This window comes from Dysidea avara, chromosome 5 (assembly GCF_963678975.1).
Source record: "Dysidea avara chromosome 5, odDysAvar1.4, whole genome shotgun sequence".
Lineage (NCBI taxonomy): Eukaryota > Metazoa > Porifera > Demospongiae > Dictyoceratida > Dysideidae > Dysidea > Dysidea avara.
In genome coordinates, this window is record NC_089276.1 from 18,417,117 (window position 1) to 18,436,728 (window position 19,612).

General features: G+C 38.1%; 1 protein-coding gene and 2 non-coding genes across 7 annotated transcripts in view; 2 read left to right on the plus strand and 1 right to left on the minus strand.

The window, feature by feature from the left end:
• LOC136255908 (exosome RNA helicase MTR4-like) overlaps positions 1-19,612 on the plus strand; it is a 247,932-nt gene that overhangs the window by 225,554 nt on the left and 2,766 nt on the right. For 2 of the 5 annotated variants that reach the window (XM_066048825.1, XM_066048827.1), the window contains exons 8-21: positions 808-865; positions 914-1,038; positions 1,100-1,198; positions 1,397-1,490; positions 2,262-2,393; positions 2,467-2,546; positions 11,438-11,548; positions 11,820-11,921; positions 12,002-12,127; positions 13,970-14,120; positions 14,595-14,767; positions 15,374-15,442; positions 15,527-15,646; positions 19,131-19,334. In XM_066048825.1, coding sequence (XP_065904897.1) covers positions 808-865; positions 914-1,038; positions 1,100-1,198; positions 1,397-1,490; positions 2,262-2,393; positions 2,467-2,546; positions 11,438-11,548; positions 11,820-11,921; positions 12,002-12,127; positions 13,970-14,120; positions 14,595-14,767; positions 15,374-15,442; positions 15,527-15,646; positions 19,131-19,334 — 1,644 coding nt within the window. The remainder of the gene's footprint in view (positions 1-807; positions 866-913; positions 1,039-1,099; positions 1,199-1,396; positions 1,491-2,261; positions 2,394-2,466; positions 2,547-11,437; positions 11,549-11,819; positions 11,922-12,001; positions 12,128-13,969; positions 14,121-14,594; positions 14,768-15,373; positions 15,443-15,526; positions 15,647-19,130; positions 19,335-19,612) is intronic. The other 3 variants (XM_066048826.1, XM_066048829.1, XM_066048828.1) reach the window with 2 other exon arrangements.
• Positions 12,388-12,469, minus strand: Trnas-gcu (transfer RNA serine (anticodon GCU)). The gene has a single exon. It is a non-coding gene; the product is annotated as a tRNA-Ser (tRNA).
• Positions 13,768-13,849, plus strand: Trnas-gcu (transfer RNA serine (anticodon GCU)). Its single transcript has one exon. It is a non-coding gene; the product is annotated as a tRNA-Ser (tRNA).

A 19,612-nucleotide genomic window follows, 5' to 3' on the forward strand; every position in this document is an offset into this window, starting at 1 on the left:
TACATAGTAAGGTTAGTGAAGGCACTAGAAGAATTGTACTATGCACCTTCATGCAATTTTGTTAAGTACCCACTGTGTACAAACTACGTACAATGTTTGCAGTACTTACAAGTACTTAAGTACTCAAGTACATACAAGTACTTAGCAAAGTACTTGAGTATAAGTACAAGTACACTGGGGAAATTAAGGAAGTATTTAAGTAAAGTACAAGTACTTTCAAATCTGTACTTAAGTGTACTTAAGTATAAGTACTCATGTACTTGGCCCCATGTCTGTCTGGGTAATACACCAGTTCGATGCTTTTGGTTACTATATACTCTTGGCACAAGGCATAGCTACATTAACTTGTCCCAGACTGTCCATTTTCTAGAACACTTAGACTTTAAACACCAGTGTCTTCAAGGCATAATGCTGAGTAGGAAGTGTTAGAATTCAATAGAGCTAGCTCTGCATGGGCTTCAGTTATCTGAACAATTTACTTATCTGAACACTTTTATCGTTGTCTAAGAACTAAGGGGTTCGGATAACCCAGGGCTCACTGTCCATGATTTTCGTGGGTCAATAAATTTCAGAATTTTTGTGGTTTTGTTTTTGACAATTACTCGTTTTTACTGAGGCTACCTATTAAAAAGCATGGAGCTAACACTGATAATCATTAAGTTTCGAAGATGAAAATTTCACAGAAAGCCAAGCAATCGTGAAATCCACGAAAATTATGTCCCTTGAAAATTTGTACATATACAGTAGATGGCATTACAATGATATTTTTAGAGTGTATTACTGGATACACTACATCATATCATACAGGTGATGAGAGAAGTTGGTTGGGTGGTATTTGATGAGATCCACTACATGAGGGATAATGGTATACACACCACTACCACCCTGTATACTAATTATGTATTTTCTACAGAGAGAGGTGTAGTATGGGAAGAGACAATCATCTTGTTGCCGGATAATGTCCACTATGTGTTCCTGTCAGCCACCATACCTAATGCCATAGAGTTTGCCAAATGGATATGTCACCTGCATAAACAGGTCAGCCATTAATGCCAATAATTTCGTTCACAATTTATGTGTACTCTCTACCCCACTATAGCCATGTCATATAGTCTATACTGATTATCGTCCTGTACCATTACAACACTATCTGTTCCCAGCTGGAGCTGATGGCTTGTATCTGGTAGTGGATGAGAAGGTACTGTGTGTCTGTCAGCTACACTGTATTTTATCCAGTTAAATTTGACCACCACAAATATGTAATTTATCACATCAAAATTTGGCCAAGCGTCCTTCCTTGTAAATGATGTCTGTCATTCCAGGAGTATGTTATTTTGTGACTCCTTTGAGTACATGTTCTCTTGTTTGTATGTGTTGTGTGTTGTTTACTTATCAGGGTAACTTTAGAGAGGCTAACTTTCAGAAGGCGATGGACAAGTTGAATGATGGAGGACAGCCAGAGACCAAAGGAAGAAAAGGAGGTAGTAAAGGTAACTTGCTTTACCAATCCTTTCTAGTACTCTGTATCCCTATTTCAAGCTCTGGTACATAAATACATTTAGAATCCCGTTAATGTGGACACTTGAAACGAGGAGAATCCATTCATACACTAGAATAAGTTGCCCTTTTCTGGATAACCAGGACACTTACTGTTACATTTGCAACCATCTCAACAAAAGCCCACCTAGCCTGCATTTTGAGAAGGAAGAAGTTAAAAATTCGTAAAATTATGCATGCCATTACTCAGAGATGCAAGACTCAAACTATACGCCATCTTATTTGCTTGTTTGTGGAGAGTTTGAAAATCTGTGTTTCATTTCTGACTGTAGCCCCAACGGTATGCATGTCATGTGCGTTTGTTTACATTTAATGCTGTAGACATAAACGAAATTGTCGTCATTTCTTCAATGAATACTGCTTTCATACGTATTTGCGCGATGACTACAGTGCTAAACTATACCTTGGTGATGTACCAATCTGTGGTGAACATTTTAAGTCGCATCCCAATGCTGTAGACACTGATGCAAACTGCAAATGCAAGTGCCTGTATTTTCAGTTTAGTCGCTCTACAAATTGATTGGTTTACTCTCCTACTGTCTAGCGCTATAATTCTAAACCTACTCACCATGATCAGTCGAAACTTTGGTGATCCATTGACAACAGAGATAATAAGAAACTTTTGTAAAATAATTTCTAGTTGTGCGAACTAGATGGGGTTTTGCTGAGACAGTTACATTTACAGTAGCTACCCATCCGTACAGGTCCATCAAGTTGTTTCAAGGTGGTTAAGATGATAATGGAGCGTAACCTTCAACCAGTGATTGTGTTCAGCTTCAGTAGGAGAGATTGTGAGGCTTATGCTCTACAAATGTCTAAATTGGACTTTAACTCTGGTAAGTGAACTGTGTAGTATGTGTGTGTCATTTAGTATTGTTCATGAATTTACATCTTATGAATGTATTTCAGCTGATGAGAAGAAACTTGTTGAACAGGTTTTCACTAATGCTATTGACTGTCTGTCTGAGGATGACAAGAAACTACCACAGGTAATGTAGTCTCAATACGTATAATACCTTGTGTGGATAATGAAGGGTGTTGATTAGAGCTGAGCGATACTGCCATTTTAGTATCATGATCGATACTAAAGCAACTATTCACGATACTGAATAGTTCACGATACTTACAAATAAGTCAATCATAGCTGGTGCTACATAGTGTATTCCTCAGTATTCCTGCAGGAAGTCTTTAAAAGTAGCATCAAACTAGCCACTGTCATCCTTGTTTACAGTAACAGTTATTTTAACACATGCTTTGAAGTTATGTTATGGTATTCACACCTCTCTGCAGGGGTAACCAGGTTATGACTTACAAGGATTCTTAGCCTAGTACTGCATAACAAATGAATTTTCAATGACAATAATGTACAGACATGGTATCACGATAGTTAACTACAAAATATCGCGATATCGATACTTTCAAAATATCGCGATATATCGCTAAAACGGTAGTATCGCTCAGCCCTAGTGTTGATGGGATGGTCAGGTGGCTACCAAATCAGTTTTTACTATTATAACTAAGGGGGATGGCTGGGAAAAAAAAAACATGAATCAAGAAGAGATTTTTTGTTGAATTAATCGACAAGAACCACCCACAGATCCTTATTTTGATTAACACAGTGTTAAAGTAAGCAGTCAGAATAGGATTTGGGAGATTATCGGGTGTAACCATGTGTTGTCCTTGTTGATTTAATCTAGCAATCTCTTCTTGTCTAATGGGTTTTTTAGTGATCCCTATTCTTGGATTTATAATTATTAATATGTCTAATTTGTGTACTTTCTTTTATTCTTTTAAATCCACTTATGAATCAGCTGAAGTTTACAGAGATTTATTAGAGTAACAGATTTACCAGAGTAGCTACCAGATTGCTTTGGTATCTTGTGATCAGCCATGGCATGCAAGCCTATAAGGATTAAATGCAAATATCTCGTACTGTATATAGTAAGGACGACAAAGGTTTGGGCGTGGCCATGATAAAATAACCTCCCCCAGTTTCCCGTCACGACAACATGATAATGTTGGTTGGTTAAAATCAAGCCCAAAAGTGCCTTCAAATCGACTCAAAGTGTCTGATGCAAAATTTTAAAACCAGGTGTGTGCCCATAGCTGGCCAAAAGCCGGCTTTGGGCGTATGCCTGGTTTACTGAAGTTGTTTTGTGTGTGTGTGTGTGTGTGTGTGTGTGTGTGTGTGTGTGTGTGTGTGTGTGTGTGTGTGTGTGTGTGTGTGTGTGTGTGTGTGTGTGTGTGTGTGTGTGTGTGTGTGTGTGTGTGTGTGCGTACCTACCTATCTACCTATGTGTCTATCAATGCATAGCAACGTAATTGAAGAATTACAAAAAATTCCATGAATTACGATATCCAAAATCACAATGACTTAATTAATTGATGCATTATTGCAAAACCAAAAATCTATTAGCTAAAAATAATGACATAGCAATACATAGTTGGTTAATTACAGGCGTGAGTTAGCTACTGTAGCTAGCTGCATGGCACCTGGCTTTTAGAAGTAGCACAACATCAACTTGTTTAAAGAGAATTTTCTACTGCCTCCTGCCTAATTGATGTGCTCAGTCAAGCGTAGCAGAAAAGTTGCTATAGCTACGTTTACAGAAACACTTCAAATTCTCTTAAGAAGCTTGTGACATATTGTTCTTCCTTACTGTACCGTACCACCATCAGTCAAACACAGTACAACTTCCATCACGATGTTATTGTGCCAATATATTGGAATACATGTACCTTGTGCAATAAATAAAACAGCCAGAGAACATTGGAAGCAATTAAACACCTTTAAAAATTAATTACGTAGAAATCCAATTTTTGGGGGTGAAATAAAATGTGTAAACGATATAACACAAAGTGTTGCATCATTGTTTAATATACGTACCTTGAAGGTAACTCATCAAATAGAGTTACTGTATATCATTTTTGCCTCGAAATTTAGGGGCCTTTAAAAAACAAAGCACATTCTCTTAATGTTTATATGAGGCATAATCTTGACACATGTATCTGATGACCCCTGTTAAGTCCTACTGTTTGCTAGTTTTTGTATTGCGACTATTGAGGCTCATGTGAAATTTCAAGCCAGGATACACCTGTATGTGAGAAACCGTCGATATACACACAATAGTACTTTTGTAATAAAACGCATTCAAAAACAATTGGTAAAAAATGCAAGCTCCAGAAAAAAAATTTACACAAGTTTTCATTGCCTTGCTGGTCGGTTAATTGACACTCCAGTGGACAAATCCTGAGCATCATCGTGTTCCCCTATTCACAGGGAGTTCAAAAATCCTTGTTTCATCTTCATACACAGGTGGGTTTCTGAGTTACGGACGTTTGATTACATTACGGTGACGAAAGAATTTATGACAATTTTTCTTAGCCTTCCTTCCAGATCACAGAAGAATACCTTTGGCAAAAACTATACCTTAGTGTATGCACAAATTCATGGTGAATACGATAAGCAAAGATTCAACTCTATATGCCATTGTATCAGTAAGTTATGATTGTTTATGTAAGCGCCTGTAGATAGGGTTTCCAATGTAAAAATTCGACACTTCTTCAAAATAATTTGCTAACTGTTGTTACATGTTGGACTAACTCTCACTTGAATACAGCTGCAGTGGCAATAAATTCCATTGCCTTCTTGGGATAGAAATCAATCGAAATATCTGCAAAATCCGACATTACGAGCTGTAACTCTCAGAAGCCTTGATCCTTTATCACAATACTGGAGTTCAACCTTCCTGTGTGAGTAAACCTTGACTTAAAAGCATTGGTAGTTTGATTGGTGAGGTAGATTTCCTGTTGATGCATCATTTGAGCACGATTTTGAGTTCCAAAAACGGGTTTTCGTCTACAGACACCAAACGATTGACAGCCTAAACTTCCTCACACCACAGTAGTAATCATCCATCGATAAAGAAGTCACATACGAAGTTTGGCTAAGTTGTGACATCTCTAACCATCTGGGTGAGCATGATATAGGGTAAAATTAGCCAGAAATCACACCTTGACTACATAACTTGCCCACTCAAATAGAAATCTTGGTGTAAAGCAACTGTATGATCCCTAAAGTACAGCTAGAAGTGAGATTATCTTCGTCAGGAATCGTAAAATAAAATTTAATGGCACTAAGGAAATTACAATTAAGCTCGCATGATTTCTGCCATTTCAACACTTGATGTCTTATGCAGTGCTACGACAACTGTGATTTATCCCTCAATACAAATATTGCCTGCCCAGTAATAATAAAAATAAAAAAAAATAAATGTAGGTAGTGTATCATTACTGACCACACCCAAGCCTAGTCACATGAGCCTGATTGAACAGGCCGCTAAGCGTTGTAGCTGAATTGCAGCGACGATAACTTCGCTATTAGTTATACTTTATGGATCATACAGTTGTTTTACACCGAGATATCTATTTTTAAACAGTTGAGTGGACAAGTTATGTAGTTACGGTGTGATTACCGGCAAATTTTGCCCTATATCACACTCACCCAGATGATTAGAGATGTCACAACTTAGCCAAACTTCATATGTGACTTCTTTGTCGATGGATGATTACTACTGTGGTGTGAGGAAGTTTAGGCTGTCAATCGTTTGGTGTCCGTAGACAAAAACCCATTTTTGGAGCCCAAAATCTGTGATGCATCGACAGGAAACCTACCTCACCAATCAAACTACCAATGCTTTTAAGTCAAGGTTTACTCACAGAGGAAGGTTGAACTCCAGTATTGTGATAAAGGATCAAGGCTTCTGAGAGTTACAGCTCGTAATGTCAGATTTTGCAGATATTTCGATCGATTTCTACCCCAAGAAGCCAATGGAATTCATTGCCACTGCAGCTGTATTCAAGTGAGAGTTAGTCCAACATGTAACAGCAGTTAGCAAATTATTTGAAGAAGTCGAATTTTTACATTGGAAACCCTACTGTAGATTATTTTCTCGATGTCTTCTGTACATATTGATTTATTCTCTCGTCCAGGTGTCTACTGTTGTATTTCCCACACTGCTTATGTTATGAAGCTGAAACTTAGCCAATCCATTCCTCTGTCCCTGTAGACAACAAAGAACCAATAAAACGAATTTTGATAAATGTGCATATACATGTATCAACTGTTTTCTAAAATTAGGTCACATATGCAATTAAAATAATATTTTAAAGCAGCACTTGAAATGCTTCCAACCTTCTCAGGGAAACAGCATATGAAAGTTATATAGGCAACATGTGTGGTACATATGGTAGACCACACTAAACTATTTGTGTACGATGACATACTTGTTTACATCTGATTGGATTATTTTAGTGCCATCTGGCTAACCAGGTGGAGCATGGAAGTAATGTTTTTCTTTCACACCAGTGCTGCACACACACACACACACGCACGCACGCACACACACCACACACACACACCACACACACACACACACACACACACACACACACACACACACACACAGTGCTGTATTCACATCCTCTATAGCTATTCTGCACAGTAGTATAGTAGGTAATCTTGCTGCTCACATCATTCACAATAACAAAGTCTGATAGCTGCTAAGAACAGTATTAGAACAGCAGCAATCAGTCAAACACAGTACAACTTCCATCTCCATCACGATGTTATTGTGCCAATATATTGGAATACATTTACCTTGTACAATAAATAAAACAGCCAGAGAACATTGGAAGCAATTAAACACCTTTAGAAATTAATTATGTAGAAATCCAATTTTTGGAGATGAAATAAAATGTGTAAACGATAAAACAAAGCGTGACATCATTGTTTAATATACATACCTTGAAGGTAACTCATCATACACTAGGATAGTAGTGTATAGTAGGGACCACAAAGGAGTAGGCATGGCCCACAAAATAACATCACCCAAAAAACCTCAATTTTCCCAGATAAGGCAGTATTGGTTAAGTAAAACTAAGCCCAAACAAGCTTTCAGATCGACCTGAAATGCTTTCAACAAGTTGCTACGGAATTTTAAACTTTTTTATTCAACGGAATTTTCTACTGACTGAGTAACTGACTGACTGATGCCTTCAGACAAGCGTAATTCAATAACAGCTAAGGCTACAGGCTTGATTTTTTTCACTGTTCGACGTCGCTTCAGCCCGAGAGGCTCCTTTGGGCATACCGCAGTATGTATAATGCATTCTTCATGGACTTACCAGTGTCCTCCTTTGTGTCCCATTCATCTTTGCTGACAGTGAAAAGTGTCGATTTGGTGGTAGCACGTGATGGCTTCCCTTCGTAACGAAAATCATCCTTATTTTTCATAGTGACTACTTCGATTGCAGGGGTGTTTTTAAAATAGTTTTTGATTCATACTGCTGTGTAACGGTTGAATGTAGCCAACAACGAAGCGTAATAGATACTTCACTTTTCAGACGATAATTTATATAACTGGGGCGTGCGGCACCAACCCTTTCTTTTGGTATGCATGGGTTGCAGAGATGCTTTTCAAACTGCTCTTGATTCGTACTGCTGTGTAAAGGGTTGAACATAGCTGACAGCAAAGCGCAATGGATACTTTACTTTTCAGACAAAATAGCCAGGGGTAGGGGGGGGGGGGGGGCACAGCACCATTTCAAATGTGGTGTGCATGGGTTCACCAATCATAATAGTATTGTTTACAAAAAAGTTAACAAACAAGTATTTCAAATTTTCAATTAGAGTAGGGACCATAGCACATCAATAAAAAGTACTGAAACAAGCTGGAGTAGTGCATGATGTTAAATCACAGTAAAACAATAAGAAGTGTTATATCCCTACTGTGCATTTCCATTATGGTATCTTGGAGCACAGTATGGATACAACACTTCTTATTGTTTTACTGTGATTTAATATCGTCAAGAGTTCATAATATTAAAAAGGTCCTTTTTTGTATTATGAACTCTTGATATCATGCACTACTCCAGCTTGTTTCAGAACTTTTTATTGATGTGCTATGGTCCCTACTCTAGTTGAAAATTCCAATTTTTTTGTCAAATAGAGTTATATCATTTTTGCCTCAAAATTTAGGGAGCCTTTACAAAACAAAGCACATTCTCTTAATGTTTATATGAGGCATAATCTTGATACATGTATCTGATGAACCCTGTTAAGTCCTACCATTTGCTAGCTTATGTATTGCGACTATTGAGGCTCATGTGAAATTTCAAGCCAGGATATGCAATTAACTTAATATTTTTAGGGATGGTATATTTAGTGGAATGGCGGAAACAGTGGAATTGGCGGCCTTAGAACATCCATCACCAGTTAGCTGCTCACTGTTACATATATAAAATACAGCTACATAGAACTCACCACAATTAAAGTACATGGTCTTTGTATCGCTGACTTTCTCTCTTCTTGCGGCTTAACATCATCTCTGGCAATCAATTCTTAGAGTGTAATCATATCTCAACCATCACACCCTGTATTTTGAATAACATGTTACTAGAAGTGCCTTCAAAGGGGATGCTTATGATTGAAAATCTGTAAAAGCCACCTCGAGAAAATAGAGTATGGCCACCTGTTTGATAACTAGCTACTATTAGCATGCACTTTAAAATATGGTGTGTTCACTGGAAGGTGATGATCAATAAATCATTAAATTAATTGATGAGGTTCGAGAGATCAGTCTAAGAATTGATTGCCACATATGATGGTAAGCTACAAGAAGACAGAAAATTGGTGCAACAAAGACCATGCGCTTCAACAGTGGTGAGCTCTATGAAGCTGTACTTATATATGTAACAGTGAGTAGCTAACTGGTAGTGGATGTTCTAAGACTGTCCATAATCTGTAAATGACGATTCTGCTGTTTCTGCCATTCCGCTAAATATACCATCCCATATTTTTAAGCAGCACATGAAGCACTTCCAACCTTCTCTGGGAAACAGCATATGAAAGTTATATAGGCAACATGTGTGGTAAATACGGTAGACCACACTAAACTATTTGTGTATAATGACATACTTGTTTACATCTGATTGGATTATTTTAATGCCATCTGTCTAACCAGGTGGAGCATGGAAGTAATGTTTTTCTTTCACACACAAGCAGGGCTCAACCCAGACTATTAAACACAATGCAAACAGGGGCGGATCCAGACTTTGGAAGGGGGGGTGCACTTTGCTGAAAATTTGAAGAGCAAAAAAAAAAAAAGGTCACAGCAATAATGGCTACCCTTTACCAAATGTATTTACTATAAAGTATATAAAGATCCTTATTCATAACTTCATAGTTAAGCTATACTGCCTCATAAACACTGTGACTGCTTTATTAGAGTGACTGCTCTATTAGAGTATCTTGATCCTGTATGCAATTTTTTTTGAAAGATGTGAAGGAGGGGGGGGGGGCACGTGCTGCCCACCCCCCCCCCCCCCTGGATCCACCACTGGCAAACACACGCGCACGCACACACAGTACCGTATTCACATCCTCTATAGCTAGTCTGTACAGTAGTAGAGTTGGTAGCCTTGCTGCACACATCATTCACAATAACAAAGTCTGATAGCTGCCAAGACAGTATTAGAACAGGCAGTACATATTGCCATAAAGGCTGGTCAACATGAGGCCATTTTTGTGGTCAGACAATGTGGCATCAAACATTTCTTTTAATTTTAACCCTACACTTTAGTCATTGTGTGATAAGGAAACTTCTCCTTTTTGTTAACATCAGTGATAATTTTGTGCTACAGCACTTATCTAGTTAGTCTTATTTTGATGATACAAAGTGAAAGTTTAGTTCTTTGAGGTACAGAAAATTTAGATTGTAACTGCTATTGATTGCATGACATACATGATCAGTTGGCCCAATACAGGTGACTTACTGGAACTTTGAGTATTTTAAAAACAATCACCAGTAATGTAATGGCTTACACAGCAGTGTAATTAGAGCAGTGGCTATATTCTGAGTACTGTAGTGTACAGAACTATTAAAGGTGAAGAAAACTTAGAAATTTATAGTGGTTAGCAATCAGTGGAATACAAGTTTATTAATAGGTCATGGACATGTAAGAAGCACTCGCTAAGAGCATGGCTTTACAGTTTTAGCACGAATATATAATACTGTCTGCTTCAGTATACACACAAAACTGATCAAATTGCAATGTGATACAAAGTTTCCTACAGTTTACTAGTACCATTAATAGCTGTCAAATTCATGCAAGCTTTGTTATCAGATACATTTTACTGTATTAGTTTTTTGTTTTGTTTTGTTTTTTTCATGACTGCTCTATTAGAGTATTTTGAATAACTCATCCACATACAATGACTATCTTTTGTAACAAAGGCTTCATCAAAGGTTAAGCTATCTCTGGCCTATTCTGAGTTTAATAAAAACAAATTTATCATTCACAACAAGTAGCGCACACCAGGAAACCAACTCTGAGTGCAATCATGCATGTGTAATGGTGTTTTGACGGGCTGTTTTCTCCATTCAATAATGAAATCAAAAATAGGTCATAGACATGTACAATGATCCATAAAACAAGCCTTACTACTTATTATCCCAGGGTTCTCCTTTTAAACTTCGCTATACCTGTAAAACAATATTATGAAGATGAGCATGAACAAAACAGCAAATTTCAGTTTTGTCACAAATACACTTACTGATTTATTTTCACTTGATACTTACTAGTGGACCAATACTCATTGCAAATAACCACCAGAGAGTTGTAGAATGCTACACCTGTAGTTTTTACAGTAGGTGTGTGTTCTATTAGGATTTTCCCAAAAACATGAACAATCTCTATTATGACATGAGAAAGTGTACAAGGTTTTAGTACTGTCACCTGCTTGTGTTCATTAATTATATTGACGATACTGTAGCTGGAGTTCACCATGTTCAGTTATTGTATACATGTACCTCACTAGGTGGAGCATGTACTACCACTACTAAAGAGAGGTATTGGTATTCATCATTCTGGACTACTACCCATACTGAAGGAGACTATTGAGATATTGTTCTCAGAGGGACTTATTAAGGTGAGCTTCCTAACCTCTGTGTTGTATTGTGCTGTTTGTCCAGAGCTTACTACATGGTACTTTTGTTAAGTATCTGTTTTGGCTATTTTTATCAGTAAGGTATTGGCTTGCTTGACTACCAGAGTTTAATTCTCATATACAATGTGCATAAGTTCATTCACAAGCATTGTACCACCTGTTTCAAAAATGTATACTCCAATAGAATTCACACCTACATAACAGTCACTATTGTGGTCATGTTCTCTAACATGTTTTCTTTTCTCTTCCACAGGCATTGTTTGCTACAGAAACATTTGCTCTCGGTCTCAATATGCCAGCTCGTACTGTTGTCTTCACAAACACACAAAAGTTTGATGGGAAGGAATTCCGCACTGTGAGTTGTACTGTTGTGATGATTTTACTACTACAATTAGGCATTATTATATTCCTGGCATATGACTGTGAACTTTCTAGATCACATCTGGAGAGTATATTCAGATGAGTGGGCGTGCAGGTAGGCGTGGTATTGACGAGCGAGGCATGGTGATGATGATGGTGGACCAGAAACTGGACTGTGCTGCCGGCAAAAACCTCCTCAAGGTGAGGGAGGCTATATCAATACACCTGTCACCTCCTAAGAGAATATGTGTAGAGAATTGAATTGATTAACTGATAGAAACAGTTGCTGTGTGGTGCTGTGATGAACTGCTATACTGTATGAATGATTGTGATTAACACTTTACCGGCGTTCTGAGCACCATACAACTTTTTTTCCCCTTTTATCCCAGTACTATAATCCTATAAGCAAATCAAATTGATGAGATACTGTAAGTTAGAAAAAAATTTAAAACAAAAGCCTTCAAGAAGGATGGGATTCGAACCCACATGTGCAGAGCACAGTGGATTAGCAGTCCATCACCTTAACCACTCGGCCACCTTGTCACACTCTCTCATATCTGTGTCATCACATGATTTATATAATCGAATCTTAACATGACGCATTGCCAGAGTGGACACATTTGTATCTATTCATTCTAGCGTAAAACATTACAGCACAACAGTGACCTGTTAAAAGTGGATGACAGCAACGAAGCAGAGGACCTCGTAGCAGATGAACCAGACAGGAAACTGTTACGCTATTCTAGTCATGGTGTGTTTATTAACTGAAACTGTAAGTGCTCCCTTGGCAAAATCCTTGCTAAATTGCTAAGTGCCACAACCACATAGAAATCCAGTGAATCTGTGATAGCAAGAATGGCACACTGTACTAGCTAGCTCTGTTCTACTATGCTACTCATCACTGAATTATTGCTGTACATGTGATAGCACTGAAACAGCGCTGCAGGACATTTAACAGGGCTAATGTATTGCTTACCAACCGGCTCTGCCTTAGTCGTGGTGAGAGTCTAGCGTATTTGCTGGTGGTTAGCTAAGTGTAATATGTGGAGTACATGGCAGGCAGCAAATTCTTGAGCAAATTGCTTTGGACTCACTGGTCAGTATCTTCTCATGTCTCCTTAGTTGATTTTTTTTTTATTCCGGCACTCCCATCCTCCCCGATCTCTAGCTAGAAGTTAAACCTAATTTATAAAAAAAGCAGCTAAACCTACAGAGCCTACACAGTCCTACAAAACACTGCATGGACCACCAGTTTAATTGTTGTCAGCCATTTATAATATGATAACTACGTTTCTCTACCAGTAATCTGAGTTTCTGTACTAGTGAAGAATTGACACCTGTTCATTCCAGCATGTCTTGATTGATTCCACATCGATGCACCATGCCGAAGACTTGTCATATGACTCATATGATAATTAATGGGCACAGAATACTGCTCTGAAATTCCTAAAAGAGATTATAAACTCTTGATATCATTCATCTGATGGTGCCATTTGGTGATCATGCCTTTGCTGAGATGTTGCTATTTACTAATGGTAACAACAACTGTTTTAACAGCTAACACAATCATATGTACATATTCGTATGTACTCTTGTCATAGCATAATCCCCACAATTAGTCCTTTAAAGCCATTTTTACAACTGTAATCAAATGATCAAATGATGAATCAACCATTAAGTCAGACAAAGTGTACAAAGAGATACTATTCTGTGATACTATTCTGTGTAACTATCACTAAGCAGTTCATACAGCTGTTTGAATGGTTTGGATGTTATGCTTAAAGTACAAGGAAGAGTCAGTTAACTCTTGGTACAAGTAAGAAAGAAGATAGTCTGTGAATGACAAGGTGGCCGAGTGGTTAAGGCGATGGACTGCTAATCCATTGTGCTCTGCACGCATGGGTTCAAATCCCATCCTTGTCGTTGCTATTTTTTCTTTCTCTTTTATCATTCATTTTTCATACTTTCATGGACTTTCATTGAATGCTTTTCCCTGCTTAGTAGGTCTTTTCATTATGTTATGTGCTCTTGTATTGATGTTAGGGTGCGGCAGATCCTCTAAATAGTGCCTTCCACCTTACCTATAACATGGTACTAAACCTGCTGAGAGTGGAAGAGATCAACCCAGAGTACATGCTGGAGAGGTCCTTCTACCAGTTCCAGAATAACTCCTCCATCCCTGTACTAGAGGAAAGTGAGTAGTACAGCTACTGTAGTAGCATGTGGAGAATTGTGTGTGTGTGCATGTGTGTAGGTGTAATTTTGTGATGTGTGTTTGTGCACTGCTCTGGGAGTTTTTATGTGGGTTATTTGCTGTGTTGGTGAAATCCCCAGGGAAGTATTCTACCCAACTGTTTTAATACCTGATGCTGTTAACTAAGAAAGTGAATGCCACATCTTTGTCTCACATACTGGGTTAGGGTATTTGGGTGCCCATAACAACACCAGTGAGGCATGGTGTAGGCCTGCTCCCATAAGAATTTGCCACACTGACTCATAACACCTGAGTAGTGCACAGGTGTTCCAGCAAGCATGTCACCAAGTACAGTCTTCATGACTACATGCTGTAACAACAGCAACCAAAGGCTTGATTTTGTATGTGTGTATTTACTTTTAAAGCCTTAGTGTGTTTGTATAATGAAGTACGTACTTTCTGTCTCCATGTTAGAGATCGGTGTTCTACAGAAGAGGTATAACGAGATGGACGTTCCTCGTGAGGAAGAGGTAGCCACCTACTACAAACTGAGACAACAACTGGATAAGTTAGGAAAAGAAATGCAGCAATTCATTGTGATGCCGAAGTATTGTGTGCCCTTTCTACAACCAGGCAGAATGGTGAAGGTGAGACACTTTGAATTAGTATACACATGGTTATACTGGGTTATACTGGGTTATACTGGGTTATACTGGGTGAAGAAGTTGGTATCTTTTTAGACTAGTGTATAGAAATTATTTGCATAGAAAAAGTGAATAGGATTTTTTAAGACTAAACTGTTAAGGTATTTTGGATACCTTAACAGTTTAGTCAAATAAATAGGCATATATTTGTGTGTGCTTAGGGCTAGAATGAATGTACAAATACATCTTATTTTGAAAATGTTGCCGAAGCTTTGTTACAAATGTTATGTCAACAATTAATGAACACAATTGAGGGTGTACACTGTAGTACAAACTCCTACACTTTGTTAAAGCTACAAGTTTAAACTATAACTACACCAAAAAAATACGTACTGTAAATGGCAGCTTCCACAAGAAGTGACTATACTTGTACAATTGTTAGTGTCCGTGGTAATGAAGCTTTAGTGCAGTATCCCAATGTTATGAAACTGAACGAAGCTTCAAATTCTAACTATTTGTCTCACCCTAGTGTGTACTGCATGGCCACTTGTATATTGTACAAAGTTAAAGTTTATGATATGATGGCACATTATTAGTTTGTTTATGCAGGTTGAGAATGGTGCTGAAGATTTTGGCTGGGGATGTGTTGTAAACTTTCAGAGGAAGTCCCAATCAAAGGTAAACAATTCTACTTTTTCTATATCTGGCATACAGGTGTATTGGTATTGAAATAATGTTACTGTAGTGTTCTGCTTGTTATAGAGCATAACAGGGCTGGTATATGTGGCAGAGGTGTTGCTACGTTGTGCTAGTGACAGTATCAAACAAGCTCCCGGTCTGCCCCCTCGTCCACCACCTGATGGAGATAAGGGAGAAATGTTGGTGAGTAGAAAAGTTCTAATTGTGTGTCTGCATGTTGGTATTTCTGTCCAACACCCACGTCAACAAACAGGCTTGAGTAACCTTCATAAGGAGTGTTTACAATACTGCATTGAAGCTTAACTTTCTGTTTTTGTCATGTTTACTGAAGGGGGTGTGGCCAGTAACTGATGAAACAGTTAGCACATGTGCTGTAACTAGCTCACACTGTATAACAACTGAAAAATGACATAACAGGCTTTGTAAGCTGCCAGGAACAGTTAAGAAGATACTTCTGTGCTTAATTGTAGTTTACAGTGGTTCACATGATACTAGACATTAAATAAAAGTTCTAGTACCGGCTAGGGATTGCAGTATAACAGACACACCCATTTGCAATAGATCGTTTGTGTCATTCAGTACTGCTGCTATGCACTTTCCAAACTTATTAGAAAGATAGCACTTAAATGGAAGAAAACTTGTAACTTGAAAGCTAACACCAAAGCTTTGAATGCTCAAACATTTTATTAGCGAGTGTTTGAAGGTAAAATTCAATATTCATCCCAGCCCTAGTACAGTTACCAGTTGATTTATAGAGGCACAGGCCCCAGAAAGTTCTCTATTACACACAAACTTGTTATTGACAGAAAAATACAGTGTATGCTTGTTGTAGTACAAAAACATTGGGATGTTTGTTCACCTCATTGATGTTACTGGTATTCAGAAATTTAGTTAAAGATGGACAACTAATAGCAAACTAGAACCCACAATCACTTTATACAAATATCTATATAATTACTTAACTTTGATTGCTAAGATGGTGGATTAACATAAGCTTGCATGCAGCAATGTTCCATATATTTAGCAATTACAAATATTTGTACCAAAACATGTATATACCTGTTGCAAGTTTAGCAGTTAACTTTGTGGACAATGTAAACAAAATTGCCAGGTATCCAAATTTTCACCTTTTTATGACAGCACTTGGTACCGAAGTATCTGGCATTCCAGTATTAGTATCAATTATTTTTATTGCACACCCCTACCATATGTAGTATAGGAGGGAGGGAGGGGGGGGCACCGAGAGACTCAACTTAGCCCTGTGCTGTATATTCTTTCTGCATAACCTGGTAACAACATGTTACTCCAATACTAAGTGTAGGTTAGGGACTTCTAGATTTATGTAAAATCCAACAAGTTTTTTGAGACCCCAAGGGTGTGGTCTCTAACTGACCTACATAATGGGGGCATTTTTACGTACAGTATTTGAGTACAATATATAGGTGGAGTCACTATGGGATTGAATTATGTTGTAAAACCTCACACAATGATATTTGTTGTGGAAGGGTGAAGATGTTTTATTGAAAGCAATAAATACTTTAAAGTTCGTACCAGAGTATTTGATAAAGCAATATGGCGCTCCATTGGCCCAGTTTGAACACATAGTGACCCACACATCTCATGGCTTCTGCACCAAATTTCTTAACACTAGTTCAGCTTTGTGACTGATACACATCAAACACAAGCTGATTGGCCCAGTGACGTACTACTAGTGGAGCAGTAGATGTCTGGATTGGGCCAGTTTGGCTCAGAGTTGAAATACTTATCAAAAACCCTGGCTTGTACCTTTCCTAAACTATACTTGGATCACCATGGAAAAGCAGCAATAGTGGAGATAATATCAACAAAGAATTTTATGAGTTGTTGCCTATGGCATTACAGCAGGACGTATTGTATTTTGTGGACTGGACTCATGGACCGAGCTGGAAACAACTTCTCAACAACAATTCAGAAGTTACCTAGCTCTTGTAATGCTGGAGACACCATTATTAGCTTGGTATTGCTCTTACTTAAAGGTTGCACCAAGAGTTCATAATATTTGTATGAACTCTTGGTCACACATGCCCTAAAATGTTAGAATGTGTGACAGTAGTGGGATGGCATGGCTATTCCTACACGGTTTAACTGTAATTTATAATGAATACACACCGTATAAACTTACTATTCGATATTGAACAGACAGTGGCATGAAACTACGTGGCTGAATTGAGACTTCTTTCTGGCTCATCACTGAAGCCTAAACATTGTTGCAAAGTATTAGAGCAACAGAGGAACAAGTCTGTATAGTACCACAATAGCCTCTGTCACTGCTGGTATGCACAAGTACACGTGTTTCGTAAATAATTCAGTAGTGCATGTACAACCGTTGTGACTTGTAGGAAGAGGAATATCAGCAGTTGTATCTCAGTAATGGCATCTCCAGCATTGTAGGAGCTAGATTATTGTTAAGATGATGTTTTCACTCAGTTCATCCTCAAGTCCATGAAATATAGTACATCTCAAGACAGTATGAAGACCAGACAGTTTTAAGACACAGCTAACATGAAATGGCGACAAGTCACAACAGCGGTGTGTTTTTGAATACAGACCACACCCACAATACAGATAATACAAAACACCATTCTACAAGGAAGCTTACCCATCAGGTTCTGGACTTGTCCATTTATCATGATGAAGATATGTAGGCTACAGGCTACAGCATTACCTCCCATAGTTGATTTTCAAGCATGCTTATAATGAATGTAGTGGCTGAACTTGTGTTGTTTAGGTCAATGGTCTCCTGCCGCATGAAAAGCATAGCAAATTAAGGTCTTTGCTGGTTCACTATTTTCCTGGCATAACCTCTAATCCATAAGTGGCGGAAAGGGGGCTAGGGACTGCTGAAGCCTCCCTCCCCCCCAAGATGATATCTCTTCAAAATTATCCTTCTTGGAGTAGGGCTGAAAACTGTGAAAAATATACTCTAATAGAATGATCAAATACCCTAATAAAGCAGTCAAAGTGCTTCATAGAAAAATAAATGTATGTTGTAAAAAAAAAGGTGCCTACAGCAGGAATCAGACCACTGTCCTTTTACTTTGAGAGTTGGTGTCTTACCACTAAATTAATTCTGGTGAGCTTTGAGACATTGTGAAAGCTAAAATGGCTACAGCTTCAAGGGGCTGTTGACCCCTGCTGCCTATACTCCCCCCTCACATCAACTACTTCCTCCACCACTATTCTAATCCAAGTATTATCAGATGAAGCATTGTTGTGTGTGATATGTGATGTTAGCTAGTGCACATGCAGTTATGCACTGATGAGGGGGAAGAGATTTAACCTTTTTAGTAATATATTTGAAATATACATAATGGCCCATAGTAATTACCAATCCACAGAAAGTTTTGTGTAACACTACAATTTTTTTCTTGTATTTTTGTCTTGACCTCTTGATGTTATGTCTTGACCTCTTGATATTATGTCTTGACCTCTTGATATTATGATGTAAATTTTGTTGTTTAGGTTAGTAAATATCTGCCAAGACCAATACTGATGTTTGCAGTCTGTCGATTATTTGGTCTTATAATTGTAGTCCCATAGTGCATGTGGCCATTGTGACCATAATTTAATAAATCTGATTGGCTACCCTATTAATTGTATGCTTCATTGTAACAATTTCTCACTACAGGTTCTTCCAGTGTTACTCAAACACATCACAAAGATGAGTAGTGTACGACTGTACCTACCCAAGGACCTCAGACCAGCTGATAATCGGTTCAGTGTTGGCAAATCCATCCGAGAGGTGATCCGTCGGTTCCCAGATGGGGTCCCTCCTCTGGATCCTGTAGAGGACATGAACATCAAAGATGAACAGTTTAAGAAGATTGTCAGGGTATGTTTTGTTGTACACACGTACTTTATTGTAATGACATAACAAGTTAATACATTACTTATGATATTGTGTGTAGATACAGTATAGAGCCTTTATAGAGCCACTAAGGGACACAATGTAAGTGACCTCATTAATGAGGTGGCCCTAGTGCTGAAAACCTTATTGATGCAGTCATAATGGAAGTGGCCTCATTTTTGAGGTTTTTCAGTGTGCCAACATTTACATTTCATTGAATAAAATGCCTGTCTTGATTATAAGCCAGGGGGGCAGAGGGAGGG